The sequence below is a fragment of the Theropithecus gelada genome, chromosome 3 (genome assembly GCF_003255815.1).
Source record: "Theropithecus gelada isolate Dixy chromosome 3, Tgel_1.0, whole genome shotgun sequence".
Classification (NCBI taxonomy): domain Eukaryota; kingdom Metazoa; phylum Chordata; class Mammalia; order Primates; family Cercopithecidae; genus Theropithecus; species Theropithecus gelada.
Genome location: NC_037670.1, coordinates 10754544 through 10769611, shown reverse-complemented (window position 1 = coordinate 10769611; position 15068 = coordinate 10754544). Strand labels below are relative to the sequence as shown.

Below are 15068 nucleotides of genomic sequence, written 5' to 3'. Positions count from 1 at the left end.
TTTTTTTTTTTTTTTTTTTTTGAGACGGAGTTTTGCTCTTGTTGCCCAGGCTGGAGTGCAATGACACACTCTCGGCTCACTGCAACCTCCACCCGCCTGGGTTCAAGCAATTCTTCTGCCTCAGCCACCTGAGTAGCTGGGATTACAGGCGTGAGCCAACACGCTCGGCTAATTTTTGTATTTTAATAGAGATGGGGTTTCGCCACGTTGGCCAGGCTGGTCTTGAACTCCTGACCTCAGGTGATCCACCCACCTAAGGTGATCCACCCGCCTCAGCCTCCCAAAGTGCCAGGATTACAGACGTGAGCCATTGCACTGGCCAATTTTTGTCTTTTTAATAGAGATGGGGTTTCGCCATGTTGGCCGGGCTGGTCTCGAGCTCCTGACCTCAGGTGATCCACCCGCCTCAGCCTCCCAAAGTTCTGGGATTACAGGCATAAGCCACCGCCCTGGGCCAAGATTTGGATTTTTAGCCTACCTACAACAAAGAGCCCAGGAGGAGCTTCCACACAGCAGCGCTGTGCTGAACGGAGCAGCAGGGGCCTTGGTGGCAGCAGCGGTAGTTATGGGCTTATCTTTCTCACCAGCAGCCCCTGGGCTGCCTCCTCCCTCCCTGCCCGTGTGCCTGGTCCCCATGTCTAAGACGCTTCTTATGCCCTCTGCCCAACTGGCTCAGGCCTGGCCCATGGTTAGCTGCTGGGCCACCCTCCTGGCTCCAGGCCAGTCTCCGAGTCAGGTAGCTGCCGGGACACTTCTCCAAGCAGACACTCCCAAATGCTCTCAGCTCTGCAACATTCAGCAGCCATTCCCGTCTTTAGAGTCAGAGCAGATACCCCCAACAGCCCCCTGGGCCATGGCCTGGAAACACCTGCCCTACTTGACTGCCAGGAGGGCCCCTGCTCATCTCACACTCGGTCCCAGAAGCACCGGCTCGCTTCAGAGCCTGTTCAGACCACCTGGCCTAGTCCTGTCCTGGAAGAGCCACCCCCTCGTGCCTCTGGGTCACTACTTGTGACTTGGGACACTCAGGTGCTGGCTCCCCCTTCCAGGGCAAACTGAACCTTCCTGGGGCCAAGAATGTATCTTTGGTGGCATCTTCTGTGCCACCTTCCCACAGGGCAGGGTCCCCAGCAGGTGCCCTGCAGATTCCCCGGGTGAGCAGGCAGCTCTCTATCTGCAAGGAATGGCCAACCAGCATCTCCTGCTGCCCCACAGGGTGTGTGAAGTGGAATTCGTCTTCTCTGAGGGCTCCGAGGCATCTGGACGGAGAGTGGATGGGCTGGCATTTGTGAATGAGGACGTCGTGGGTGAGTGAGCCCAGCTCGCGGGACAGCCTGGCCTCTGGGCACACAGATGGGCCACTTGTCCCCAGGCTGGGCTTCTGATGATCTCTAGTGGGAGGAGGTGTCCAGGAGGGGCCACTCTGCACAGCTCTCCCTTCTCCCCCACAGCCTCCAAGGGGAGCGGCCTGGGTACCATCTGCCTGTGGAGCTGGAGGCAGACGTGGGGGGGCCGGGGCAGCCAGTCCACGGTGGCAGTGGTGGTCCTGGCACGGCTGCAGTGGTCACCCACCGAGTTGGCCTACTTCTCGCTCAGCGCCTGCCCTGGTGAGCCCGCCTGCCTGCCCACCCCATCCCCTCAGGGCCTCTGGGAGCTCTGCCCCGACTCAGGCTCCACCTCTGTCCTGACAGATAAGGGGATCGTGCTCTGTGGGGATGAGGAGGGTAACGTGTGGCTCTACGATGTCAGCAACATCCTGAAGCAGCCACCCCCGCTGCCGGCAGCCCCGCAGGCCCCCACGCAGGTACCGCCCGGCTCATCCTGCCCAGGCTTGGGCTGGCAAGGCATCAGGGACCCTGCCTTTGGTCAGCAGCAGCCCAGCCCAGCCCTCCTCTCTCCCCCCACCAGATCCTGAAGTGGCCCCAGCCCTGGGCCCTTGGCCAGGCGGTGACCAAGACCATGGTGAACACGGTGGTGGCCAATGCTTCCTTCACCTACCTCACCGCCCTGACGGACTCCAACATCGTAGCCATCTGGGGGAGGCTGTAGCCTCACACCATCGCAGAGGACCAGGGACACAGCTAACTTATTCAGTTTTGGGCCGATGGGGGTGGGGGTCTTTCTATCAGTGAATGTTTTTATTAAACTCTCTACTGTGGACAAGAAGCCTGTGGAAAGGTGTTTCGAGTTATGCAGGAAAAAGTGTTCCTGCTTTGACTGACAGGCAGGCCCAGGAGCTGAGGCTTCTGGAGCAGAGACTCATGGGAGCTCATGGGTTTGCACACTTCCCTCCGGCTCAGCACTGCCTCCCCAGCAGACCCGGGGCTCCGGAGCTTTGGTCCAGAATGAATTCATCCCCGCCAACTGGAGCCCCCTGAAACAGGTCATCTGCCTGCATCAAGCCTGACCATCCATTTGCTTGTGAAGTCACCGCTGCTCAAGTCCACATCCAGGTCTCTTCCGCCATCCTTTATTAGGAATATAAAACCTAATCTATGTACAGGATACGTCGGTGTCAGGGTGAGGGGTGGTCACAAGGCGGGCCATGGCTGGGACTGGCCGCTCTCCTCGGCGTAGTGCCTGGAGCGGAGGGTCACGCGCAGGTAGGAACTGGGCTCACAGGCTGAGCAGAGCCCCCTCTGGCCCCTACTCAATTCCTTCCTGCTTGTCTTTGATGGCCACCTGGGAGAGAGGAAGAAGGCGGAGACTGAGTTGGAACGGCTGGGGCAAGGACGCTGGGGAAACAAGCCCAGCATCCCCTGACCAGGCCCTTCCTGGAGGGCAGCCATGGGCCACACTTCCCAGGACAGTGGAGCAACCGAAGAGCCCTCCCAGCTGGCCCAGTCCAGCCGTTCTCTATGGCAGCCCAGGCAGGAGTCAGGGGCCACAGGCTTCCTGGGGAGCAGATGACTCAAGACACTGAAATCCCCCAAGCTGTGGCTCTTTCCCCTCTAAACTGTTATAGACTCCCAGGTGCCCTGCCGGGAACAGGCATGGGCCACACTGGGGTGAGCTGCCTCCCAGACAGAGGCCCGGAAGGACCAGGCCTTGCCAACCACAGATAAGGGACGTAGAAGAGCACCCCCAAAGGACAGCAGCTCCCCGCCCCGATCCGGCTCACAGCACATGAGGGGACCCTGCCGCGCTACGGAAGTCCCATGGGGCAGGCAAGCCGCAGGCCTGGACTCCACAACCTCTCAGTCCACACGTCCTGAAGCCTGTGGTGGAAGTCCCTGCCCTTCCATGAGCACCGCCTCTGCCCCAAGACCTCCGAAGAAACAGGCTAGGGCTGTCCCAGGCATGGGCACATGGGCCGGTGTCCAGCCCACGCCGCCCGCCCCTCTGGGCCCCGCCCTCACCCGGAAGCGCTCCTCCAGCAGGGACAGCTCGCTGATGAGGTCGGTGATGGCGTTGGTGAAGGCTTCCTGGGGGCTGTAGTCCGGCGTGGTCTGCACTCGGATGATGATCTTGTGCTCCAAGGGGTGGGGGACTTTGTAGCCAGCAAATAGCACCTGTGGGTCCTTTAGGAGTTGTCTGCGGTCCAGGGACAGACAGTGTGAAGGTCTAGCCTCATGCCCTCGGGGCTCAGGCCCAAGCTGGGTGGCAGCCAGCTCAGAGCAGAACAGACTTTCTAGCCAAAAATCCAACCCCCCAATTTTTTCCCCAAAAGTCTTCAAGGAAAGTAATGCTTTTAGGAAGATACCTCATGTGGGAACACCCTACCCGCCACACACACACACACATAACACCCTGCATCCATGATGTTGAAGGACACACACACGGTCCCCCACACCCCCCACATCCATGAGGCTGAAGGACCCAAGCTGGAAACGGATTCCAGCAACCTCTTCCCACAGGGAACCGCAGTGCTGGCTGAGAGATCTCCTAGGCAGCGAATGTCCAGACAGTGTTCAGTGACTCAGACCCAAAAAGCCCAAAAAGAGCTCCACACAGCAAATAAAGGCAGCAAGGAGAGGAGGGCCCAGGCTCTGAGCAGTGAGTGGAATGGAAATGCAACTCTGTCCTCCGAGCAGCACAGCTGCCGGCGGCTGGCCACGCACACTGGATGGCGCTGCGTCACGTACTGTGCCCTGGGCACACTGGGGTCTCCTCTAGAGCAGCTCAGAGTGGTGTGAGCACCACGAGGGGGACCCATGCATAGCTGGCAACACTGGGCTCAAGAGGAGGGGAGCAGCAGGGCCCCAGGAGAGCTTGGGTCCCCCACTGGCTGGGCTCCGGGCAAGAGTCCTCCATCCCTGTGCCCGACCACACCAGGAGACTGGGCAGACCCCACTCACAGACAGGGAAAGGCCTGGCTTCGCTGGTGGCACCAGAGGGAAGAGCCAAGTCTACAGGAAAATGACAAGTCCCTGGGCCAGAGTGGCCGTCACATCCCTGACCGATCACCTGGCTAGGACCTCACTGGTGTAAACGAACATCCACCAACTAATGCAGGGCACCCATCAGGGGCACTGGAACGCCACAGAACTCTCCTACTTCTTTCTCTTGTTAAATAGAAGTTCTAGTCTCTGCCACATACATCTTAGAGTCCCAGGTGGCACTGAGGTCACAGACAGGTGGCATGAAGGGAGCTAATCTTGACTGCTTTTCAATGCCCCTTAGCATGAACACCACACAGGCCTACTGTGCTGGAATCTGCTGCTCGTTCATTTATAGAATGTGCACTTAACAGTGAACGTAAGGCCGGGCGCAGCAGCTCACATCTGTAATCCCAGCACTTTGGGAAGCCGGCAGGTGGATCACCTGAGGTCAGGAGTTCAAGACCAGCTTGGCCAACATGGTGAATCCCCATCTCTACTAAAAATACAAAAATTAGCCGGGCATCGTAGCGTGTGCCTGTAGTCCCAGCTACTAGGGAGGCTGAAGCAGGACAATCACTTGAACCTGGGAGGCGGAGGTTGCAGTGAGCCAAGATTGCGCCACTGCACTCCAGCCTGGACGACAAGAGCGAAAACTCCGTCTCGGGAAAAAAAAAAACAAAAAAAAAGTGAATGTAAATGCACATGTTCATCTACAGAATAAGCCACTACAGAAGCGTGGCTTATGTGAAGACATGGAGGTCAGTGTCATTTTGATAAAAAGGTACCAAGATGCCGGGTGCAGTGGCTCAAGCCTGTAATCCCAGCACTTTGGGAGGCCGAGACGGGCGGATCACGAGGTCAGGAGATCGAGACCATCCTGGCTAACACGGTGAAACCCCGTCTCTACTAAAAAATACAAAAAACTAGCAGGGCGAAGTGGCGGGCGCCTGTAGTCCCAGCTACTCGGGAGGCTGAGGCAGGAGAATGGCTAAACCCGGGAGGCGGAGCTTGCAGTGAGCTGAGATCCGGCCACTGCACTCCAGCCTGGGTGACAGAGCAAGATTCCGTCTCAAAAAAAAAAAAAAAAGGTACCAAGATTATAAAATGCCCACAGCAAGCCCCCAGAAGGACCTCCTGTAGCTCAGAGAGACTGAGAAAGATCTTGGAACTTGTGCTTTGCCCAGAGGGGCCCATTAAACACAGCCCATGAGAGCCTGTGATGGGAAACTTACGATTTAATGATGTTTCCCAGTGTGTGGTCTTCTTTGTTGATGGTGAATAAACAGGCATTGGGTACCTTGGTGTCCTTGTTAATGGTGATCCTAGGAAGATGCAGAGGCCACAGATGAGGGGCAGGGGCTCCCCTCCTCCCACCCTGAGTCTAAATCCTGCCTCCTCCTGGCCAGGTGCGGTGGCTCATGCCTGTAATCCCAACACTTTGGGAAGCTGAGGTGGATAGATGACCTGAGGTCAGAAGTTCAAGACCAGCCTGCCCAACATGGCGAAACCCTGTCTGTACTAAAAATACAAAAAAAAAAAAAAATTAGCTGAGTGTGGTGGTCCATGCCTGTAGTCCTGGCTACTTGGGGAGACTGAGGCAGGAAAATAACTTGAACCTGGGAGGTGGAGTTGCAGTGAGCCGAGATCACGCCACTGCACTCCAGCCTGGGCAGCAGAGGGACTCTGTATCAAAAATATAAAAATAAAGGCTGGGCGCAGTGGCTCACACCTGTAATCTCAGCACTTTGGGAGGCCGAGACGGGCGGATCACGAGGTCAGATCAAGACCATCCTGGCTAACACGTTGAAATCCCATCTCTACTAAAAATACAAAAAATAGCCAGGAGTGGTGGCTGCTGCCTGTAATCCCAGCTACTCGGGAGGTTGAGGCAGGAGAATGGCATGAACCAAGGAGGCAGAGCTTGCAGCAAGACTCTGACAAAAAAAAAAAATATATATATATATATATATATATATATTTTTTTTTTCCTATGTATATATATTCCTATATATATAGGAAAACAAGCTCTGCCTCCTCCTGAAGACCTTTCTCAATTTCTTCATCCCATAAAGACCTCGCCAACCCGGTCCCCTACTTCCTGCTACCCCAGATCTATGGAACCTTGGCCTTTTCTGAATTCCTCTTTTTTTTTTTTTTTTTTGTAGAGATGGGGTTTTGCTTTGTTGTCCTGGCTGGTCTTGAACTCCTCGCCTCAACTGATCCCTCCTGCTGCCCAGGCTGGAGTGCAGTGGTGTGATCCTAGCTCACTGCAGCCTCCAACTCCTCGGCTAAAGTGATCCTCCCACCTTAGCCTCCTGAGTAGCTGGGACCACAGGTGCACGTCATCATGCCTGCCCTGTTCCTTTTTTCCAAGGTGGTTTCTCCACGTTGACACCACACACATTTTAGGGTGCATAATTCTTTCCTGTGGGGTGCTGTCTTGTGGACATTGTAGGACATCAGCAGCATTCCTGACCTCTATCCAGTAGATTCTAGTCATAACCCCTTTGACAACCAATAATGTTCCCAGTTATTGCCAAATGACCCTTGTGGGGTCAAATGGTCCCCAGTTGCGAGTCTGCTCTAAAGGAGGCCTAAGTGGCTGGCAAGGGCCACACCCAGACCTCTGCACGGCAACCTGGGAACAGTAAGAGCCAATGGTTATGAGGTCTTCCAGGTGCTGAGCTTTGGACCAAGAGCTTTACACAAATTACCTCATCCAATTATTTTTATTTTGAGACAGGATTGCGCTCTGTCGCCCAGGTTGCAGTGCAGTGATGCGATCACGGCTCACTGCAGCCTGAAACTCCTGTGCTCAAGCGATCCTCCCACCTGAGCCTCCCAAAGTGCTGGGATTAAAAGTGTGAGCCAGCGCACTCGGCCAGATCCCTTTTTTTTTTTTTTAAATGGAGTTTCACTCTTGTTGCCCAGGCTGGAGTGCAATGGTGTGATCTCCGCTCACCTCAACCTCCACTTCCCAGGTTCAAGTGATTCTCCTGCCTGAGCCTCCCGAGTAGCTGGGATTACAGGCACGCGCCACCACGCCCAGCTAATTTTGTATTTCTAGTAGAGTAGGGGTTTCTCCATATTGGTCAGGCTGGTCTTGAACTCCCGAACTCAGGTGATCCGCCCGCATCGGGCTCCCAAAGTGCTGGGATTACAGGCGTGAGCCACCGCACCCGGCCTGAATCCCATGTTTAAGTACAGTAATAAACTCATTTTCCACATGAGGAAACAGGGCCTCCAGCAGATCAAGTCACAGATACAGAGTAGCTAAGTGGGGGACGCAGGGGCTGAGCCCAAGCTCTCTCCCCCTGGACTCCTTCAACCCGCAGGCAGCGAGGAGCCACTGCGGCTTTTACACAGGCCGCTGACAGATCGGAGGGGATGGGGGATGGAGGATGGAAGTGGAGGGCGAGAGACAAGACAGGAGGCTGCCAGATCCCAGAGGAAAAGGGCTATGGAGAACCAGACACTCTAGGTTCGAACACAACCCCGCCACTTCCTGCGTGTCCGGGGGAACTTGCTCCTCCGAGCCTCAGTGTCCTCATCTGCAAAATGTACACACTCGTCACTGCCTCGCGGAACGGCCTTAAAACAGGCCGAGCGGTCGATCAAGCAAAAGCTGTTTCCCTCCCGGGGCAAGAGATGGGCAGGAGACACCCCAGAATGCGACAGTCGCACGCCCGCGCACCTCGGCCCGCCGCAGCCAGCGTCACTTACTTCTTCTCGCCCTCAAAGAGCAAGAACGACTCAAAGGCTGGAGGGGCGTTCATGCTCCCGCCGCCGTCGCGTCCAGACCCCAAGTATCTGCCGCCGCCTCCTCCAGAGCCCTGATAAGAGGCCTCTTCCGGATTACTCCAGCGAGACAAACCCGCGTAAGGATCGGCTCATCGCCCCCTTTCGGGCTGGAGGATCTTGCGCAGGCGCGAGAAAAGCCCGAGGGAGGCCCTTGCCTCTGCGCATGCGTCAGTCGGGAGGCCCGCCCCCCCCCACACACCACCCCCTCCCCTCGGCGTGGCTTGCCCCCGTGGGCGCTCTTCGGCGCATGCTCAGAGCGCTAGGCGGGCTGTTCTGCCCCCACAGAGACCTCCTAGTCCTGGCTGAGCGGGAACCCCAAGCTGTACCTTTCTCCGCTCCCCATATCCCTTGATCTCTCTTTGGAAACTTGCACCCCTTTGGAGTGCGCAGCAGGAAGCCCCTGAATAGAGATAACAAAGCTAAGGGGTAGTGGACAGCTGCGGCTGGCAGCCGTAGGGGGAGCAGAAGATCTCGTGGCCAGAGGCAGATCTATGATAAGCCTTCTGCGCAGGCTGCCTACACCGACTGCTGCAGGACCCCTGCCTTGGGGGTGCCACCGGCTTGTTGGCCGGGAGGAACAATTGGGTGACGGATGCAGAAGGAGGCAGGTGTATACAGAAGTGAGAGGGGAGCCCGGAGGGTTACGTATTATCTTTTTATATATTATTATTATTTAGAGAAGGTGTCTCCCTGTGTCGCCCAGGCGGGAGTGCAGTGGCGCCATCATGCAGCCTCCAACTCCTGGGCTCCAGAGATCCTCCTACCTCAGCCTCCCGTCTGAGCCTCCTGTCTCAAAAAAAAAGAAAAAAGAAAAAAAAGGGGGTCCAGGTGCAGTGGCTTACTTACACCTGTAATCTCAGCACTTTGGGAGGCTGAGGCAGAAGGATCATCTGAGGTCAGGAGTTTGAAACCAGCGTGGCCAACATGATGAAACCCCATCTCTACTGAAAAAAAAAGACAAAATATTAGCTGGGAGTGGTGGCGTGCGCCTGTAATCCCAGCTACTCAGGAGGCTGAAGCAGGAGAATCGCGTCAACTCGGGAGGTGGAGGTTGCAGTGAGTTGAGATCACACCACTGCACTCCAGCCTGGGCAACAGAGCGAGACTCCATCTCAAAAAACAAACAAACAAACGACAACAACAAAAATCATCTGGGAACCTGCCCCAGGCCCCGGTTGAACGCCAGGCCTTGAAGTGTCTGGGAGGCAGTGGTATAGACTCAGGGGGCAGATGGGAGGTACACCCTCTCCTGTTCCTCTCGCTTTTCCAGGTGGCCTCCAGAAACAATGTGGCATCCTGGGCTATGGGCAGCTCTGCTCAGGGCCTGAGAGGAGAACCGGGGGGCAGAGCCAGGCATGCACTGATGTTAACTTCCCTTCCAGCTGCAGTGGTCAGGATCTGGGGAGGGGAGGAGAGGCGTGGTGGATGCTGCCAGAAGGGCGGCTGTGTGTGTGCACTCAAGATCCAGGTTTCTACTTGGAGCCCTAATAAGTCCATGCCTCTTTCCCTATCACTGCCTGCATTTAGGCTCAGGAGACCCTGGAGGCCATACTTCCTGGACAGTAGGTCCTTGAAACCCAATGAGATCCAACAGGTATGAGGACTTTTGTGTACCCCTAAGGAAGTAGCCAGAGTACCATGTCCTGGTGATTTAGGGTGGGGTGGGGGCTGCATCAGGCTCAGCCACCCCTGGACCCAGGCCTTGGGCCAGGAAGGGAGGGGAGGGACCCAATCCACCAAAAAGGCTTAGGAGGCCCATAGGATGGCAGACCACAGGAGGCTATGAAGCTCTAAGGGGTCAGGCTGGTGGGCTGCTTAAGGGGGAAATGGTATCCACCAAGGCCACAGCCAGGAGAAAACATTGATATGGCCCCAAAAGCCATAGGGAAGAGGGAGAGGGTAGGCCCCTTGAATCTAAATCTCCCCTTGACCTTTTTTTTTTTTTTTTTTTTTTTTGAGACAAGGTATCTCTGTCGCCCGGGCTGGAGTGCAGTGGCACGATCTCGGCTCACTGCAACTTCCACCTCCCGGGTTCAAGCAATTCTCCTGCCTCAGCCTCCCGAGTAGCTGTGATTACAGGCACCTGCCACCATGCCCAGCTAATTGTTGTATTTTTAGTAGAGACGGGGGTTTCACCATGTTGGCCAGGCTGGTCTTGAACTCCTGACCTCAGGTGATCCACCCACCTCGGCCTCCCAAAGTACTGGGATACAGGCGTGAGCCACCGTGCCCAGCCCTCTTTACTTTTCAACAGTTCCTGGAAGAGCCAAGGTATACAGGCTGCCCCACTGGCCCTGCCCCAGAACCTAGCTGGGCAGCCAGGTCAGGGGTCATGTCTGAACCCTGGGACTTTGGGGGCTGTCCTAGGATAAGGACAAAGAGGGGAGGCTCAGAGCTTGCTTGGATGAGCTTTGAGAATGTATTCGTGGCTGGGTGCGGTGGTCCTGTAATTCCAGCACTCTGGGAGGCTGAAGTGGGAGGATGGCTTGAGCCCAGGAGTTGGAGACCAAGCTGGACAACGTGGTGAGACCCTGTCTCTACCAAAAGTACAAAAATGGGCATGATGGTGCACACCTGTAGTCCCAGCTACTCAGAAGGCTGAACTCAGGAGCTGGAGGCTGCAGTGAGCTATGATCACTCCACTGCACTCCAGCCTGGACAACACAGTGAGACTCTGTCTCAAAAAAAAAAAAAAAAGATGTTCTGGAAGACGACTCTGAGGCTCTTTTTTTTTTCTTATTTTTTTTTTGAGATGGAGACTCACTCTGTCACCTAGGCTGGAGTGCAGTGGCGTGATCTCAGTTCACTGCAACCTCCGCCTCCCAGGTTCAATCTGATTCTCCCAAGTAGTAGGGATTACAATGCGCACCACCGCACCCAGCTAATTTCTGTGTTTTCAGTAGAGACTGGGCTTTCACCATGTTGGCCATGGTTTGCCAGACTGGTCTCGAACTCCTGAACTCAGGTGATCCGCCTGCCTCAGCCTCCCAAAGTGCTGGGATTACAGGTATCCTCGGTCTTGTTAATTACACTGGGGTTTGCTGTGTACGGTGAGATCAGGATGAGGGCGGTGAGGTGGTGACCAGGGGGACCCATGCTTCTGCTCGGGGGGTTGGCAGAAGCCAGCAGGGCTTGGGGTTTCCCTGTTTGAAGCTCTCCACGTTGAGAGTGCGGAGGAGCGTGACATGCGTGTGAAAATGCAAACCTGGCCCTCCCTGGCTGGAGGCTGGCAGTGGGTGAGTCTCTGGTAAGACCAGGACACGTATACTTTTTAAGCTTTTTTGTTCTTGAAAAGTTAAAAGAGGCCGGGCGCGGTGGCTCAAGCCTGTAATCCCAGCACTTTGGGAGGCCGAGACGGGCGGATCACGAGGTCAGGAGATCGAGACCATCCTGGCTAACACAGTGAAACCCCGTCTCTACTAAAAATACAAAAAACTAGCCGGGCGAAGTGGCGGGCGCCTGTAGTCCGAGCTACTCCGGAGGCTGAGGCAGGAGAATGGCGCAAACCCGGGAGGCGGAGCTTGCAGTGAGCTGAGATCCGGCCACTGCACTCCAGCCTGGGCTACAGAGCAAGACTCCGTCTCAAAAAAAAAAAAAAAAAAGAAAAGAAAAGTTAAAAGATACACAAAACTAGACTATGCAGGATAATGAGCCCCCACATACTCTGCATCTCTCTTCCATAATTATCAGCTCGTGGCTACCTCTACCTCTCCCCTCTACCTCTTGTCTCATCTCTACTTCTCCCCCTGACCCCCACCTCTGGATCATTTTGCAGCAAATCCCAAATGCCCGTATCATTTATCCTAAATATTCCATAAATATTCCACTATGTAGCTCTGAAAGAGAAGGACTCTTACAACACAACTGCGGTATCTTTTTTGTTTGTTTGTTTTTGTAAAGACGGGGGTTTCACCATGTTGCCCAGGCTGGTCTCCAATTCCTGAGCTCAAGCGATTCTCCCACCTCAGCCTCCCAAGTAGCTGGGATTACAGGCATGTGCCACCGTGTCCAGCCAAGAGCAGTATCTTATCACACCTTTACAAAATTAATAATTCTATTCATCCTATAGTTGATCAATGTTCAAATTTCCAATTGCCTCATAAAAAGGTCATTTTTTTTTTTTTTTTTTTGAGACGGAGTCTCGCTCTGTCGCCCAGGCTGGAGTGCAGTGGCCGGATCTCAGCTCACGGCAAGCTCCGCCTCCCGGGTTCACGCCATTCTCCTGCCTCAGCCTCCAGAGTAGCTGGGACTACAGGCGCCCGCCACCTCGCCCGGCTAGTTTTTTGTATTTTTTAGTAGAGACGGGGTTTCACCGGGTTAGCCAGGATGGTCTCGATCTCCTGACCTTGTGATCCGCCCGTCTCGGCCTCCCAAAGTGCTGGGATTACAGGCTTGAGCCACTGCGCCCGGCCAAAAAGGTCATTTCTTAACATTTTGTTTTGTTGCAGTTGGTTTCTGTAAGTCACATAAGTATCTTAAGGTTTCTGTAAGTCACGTAAGTATCTTAAGTCTCTCTTTTATACTTCTTTTTTTTTTTTTTTTTTTTTTTTTTTTTTTTTTTTTTTTTTTTTTTTGAGACTGAGTCTGGCTCTGTCGCCCAGGCTGGAGTGCGGTGGCCGGATCTCAGCTCACTGCAAGCTCCGCCTCCCGGGTTCACGCCATTCTCCTGCCTCAGCCTCCCGAGTAGCTGGGACCACAGGCGCCCGCCACTTCGCCCGGCTAGTTTTTTTTTTGTATTTTTTAGTAGAGACGGGGTTTCGCCGTGTTAGCCAGGATGGTCTCGATCTCCTGACCTCGTGATCCGCCCGTCTCAGCCTCCCAAAGTGCTGGGATTACAGGCTTGAGCCACCGCGCCCGGCTTCTCTTTTATACTTCTATTGTAGTAAGATAGTTATAAAATTTGGCATTTTAACCATTTTAAGTGTTTAACTCGGTGTTAATTACACTCACAATGTGTAGCCATCACCACTATTTAGTTCAAAAATCTCAAGTCTCCTTTATTTTCCTTTTTTTTTTTTTTTTTTAAATTAATTTTAGGGACTAGCTTTTGCTATGTTGCCCAGTCTGGCCTTAAACCCCTGGCCTCAAGGTGATCCTTCTGCCTTGGCCTCCTGAGTAGCTGGGACTACAGGTGTGCACCCTCACACCCAGCTTCAAATTTCTTTTAATTATAAAGTTCTGGCCATGTGCGGTGGTTTGCAACTGTAATCTCAGCACTTTGGGAGGCCAAGGAGGTCAGACCACCTGAGGTCAGGAGTTCAAGACCAGCCTGGCCAACATGGAGAAACCCCATCTCTACTAAAAATACAAGAATTAGCCAGGCGTGATGGCGAGCGCCTGTAATCCCAGCTACTTGGGAGGTTGAGGCAGGAGAATCATTTGAACCTGGGAGGCAGAGGTTGCAGTGAGCCAAGATCGAGCCATTGCACTCCAGCCTGGGCAACAGAATGAGACTCTGTCTCAAAAAAAAAAAAAAAAGAGAAAGAAAAAAAAGAATCTATAAAGTTCCCCTTCATCTGAAAATCGAATGTGATTTTAAACAACCTATTTGAGCTCTGAGGTGGATGTCTAAGTTCCAAGCCCACTCCTCCCTTCTGAGGGTCCCAGTTTCCTGATCTCTTCTTCCCTTTCCTTCCTGGTAGCTTAAACAAGATACAGATAACAGGATAAAGGTGAGGAATGAATGAATGAAGGGATGCAGGCAGATGTGAAAACAGCACCCTCCTGGAGGGCTGGGACCACCTGGAGGCGCCCTGTGTCTGAGCTGCTGCTGTGAGGAGCCTGGCACCGGTAGGCACTGGGAAGGAGGCAGCCTTCGAGTGGGGGGCAGCCGGGGGAGGAAGGAGGTTGGCTGAGCCAGGTCTGGGGGCCTCAGGGACTTCTGTGTCCTCATAAGGCACAAAGGCCCTGCCCACCCTGCCCCGGAGCGGCCCACAGTAGCAGCGGCTGGTGGCCCCTGCAGCAGGTCAGCCCCAAGAGTGGGCACAACGTGTGGCTTGGGTACCACAGGGCCGGAGGAGAGGGACAGGGGCCCTGCTCCTGTCACTCGCTGCTTCTGCCACCCCAGGACCAAGTCATCGGTGTGAGCTGGTGGCCAGACATCACTGCCCCACAGGCAGTGGGGACTCCTCTTGGGCTGGGGGCAGGGCTTAGTGGGTAGCCCTATGGGAGGGGGAGCTGGTGGGGGACCACAGGGACTGACCAAAGAAAGGCAGGCCAGATCCCAGGACACCAGGGGCTCTAAGTCCCCAAGAGTACGGACTGGGTCACAGTCAAGTTTTGCCGACCGTCGGACCAGCCCGGGGCCTCTATGATGAAGGCATCAGAGAAACCCCATGGGGCCAGGAAGGGGCTGGGGCAAGGGTGGGCCTTTGGGATCTGGGGTCAGAGTGGGGAAGGAGGTGACTGCATGGCAAGGCAGGAGCTGAAGGTCTTCTGGAGAAGGAGGGTCCAGGCCTTGTCCCCACCCCGATCCAGGTCACTGTGGACGCAGCTGGGAGCTCAGCCTGGCAGCCCATGTGACACAAAGGTTGGGGGGACGGGAGCCTCCACAGGGCCAACACTGCCAGCCACACAGCTAACGGGCTTGGGGTAAGGGCTACGTGAAGAGGAATGGGGTCTCTGAGCCCCGCCTCTGTGCTGTCCTCAGAGACACCCTAGAGAAAGGACTTGCTTGGGGGCTGCTTTGAGGAGAGAACAGCTGGTTGGACACACTGGGCTCTGTGGCCTGTGGGGCATGGAAGAGGGGACCCAGGGACATGGTGGGGACAGCAACTGGGAAGGGAAAGGAGTCCCCGACCCCAGATGAGTAGGGGGAAGAAAGAGGGGGGAACAGGGATGCCCAGGCCCATGCTGTCAGCCCTATCCTTGGCACATCCACCGACAGCCTCCGAGGTTCCCCGGGGCCCACTTTCTCCCCAGACCCCCATCACAAGACCCCACAGC

General features: G+C 55.1%; 2 protein-coding genes across 4 annotated transcripts in view; one reads left to right on the top strand and one right to left on the bottom strand.

Moving 5' to 3' along the window:
- LRWD1 (leucine rich repeats and WD repeat domain containing 1) overlaps positions 1-2166 on the top strand; it is an 8106-nt gene extending 5940 nt beyond the window's left edge. Inside the window, exons 12-15 of the mRNA XM_025379002.1 lie at positions 1216-1307; positions 1452-1607; positions 1692-1804; positions 1909-2166. Of these exons, the coding sequence (XP_025234787.1) occupies positions 1216-1307; positions 1452-1607; positions 1692-1804; positions 1909-2049 (502 nt within the window). The 3' untranslated portion in view covers positions 2050-2166. The remainder of the gene's footprint in view (positions 1-1215; positions 1308-1451; positions 1608-1691; positions 1805-1908) is intronic.
- Positions 2110-8265, bottom strand: POLR2J (RNA polymerase II subunit J). 3 transcript variants are annotated; one of them, XM_025379010.1, is made up of 4 exons: positions 8046-8242; positions 5555-5644; positions 3330-3534; positions 2110-2682 (listed from the first exon to the last, which is right to left on the bottom strand). In XM_025379010.1, the coding sequence occupies exons 1-4, from the start codon at positions 8096-8098 to the stop codon at positions 2647-2649; spliced, it is 384 nt and encodes a 127-aa protein (XP_025234795.1). In that variant the 5' UTR covers positions 8099-8242; the 3' UTR covers positions 2110-2646. The 3 variants fall into 3 exon arrangements, with proteins under 3 accessions (XP_025234795.1, XP_025234794.1, XP_025234796.1); XM_025379011.1 differs by having other exon boundaries at positions 2449-2682; positions 3360-3534; positions 8046-8265; XM_025379009.1 differs by having other exon boundaries at positions 2110-3534.
- Positions 8266-15068: the final 6803 nt, after the last annotated feature.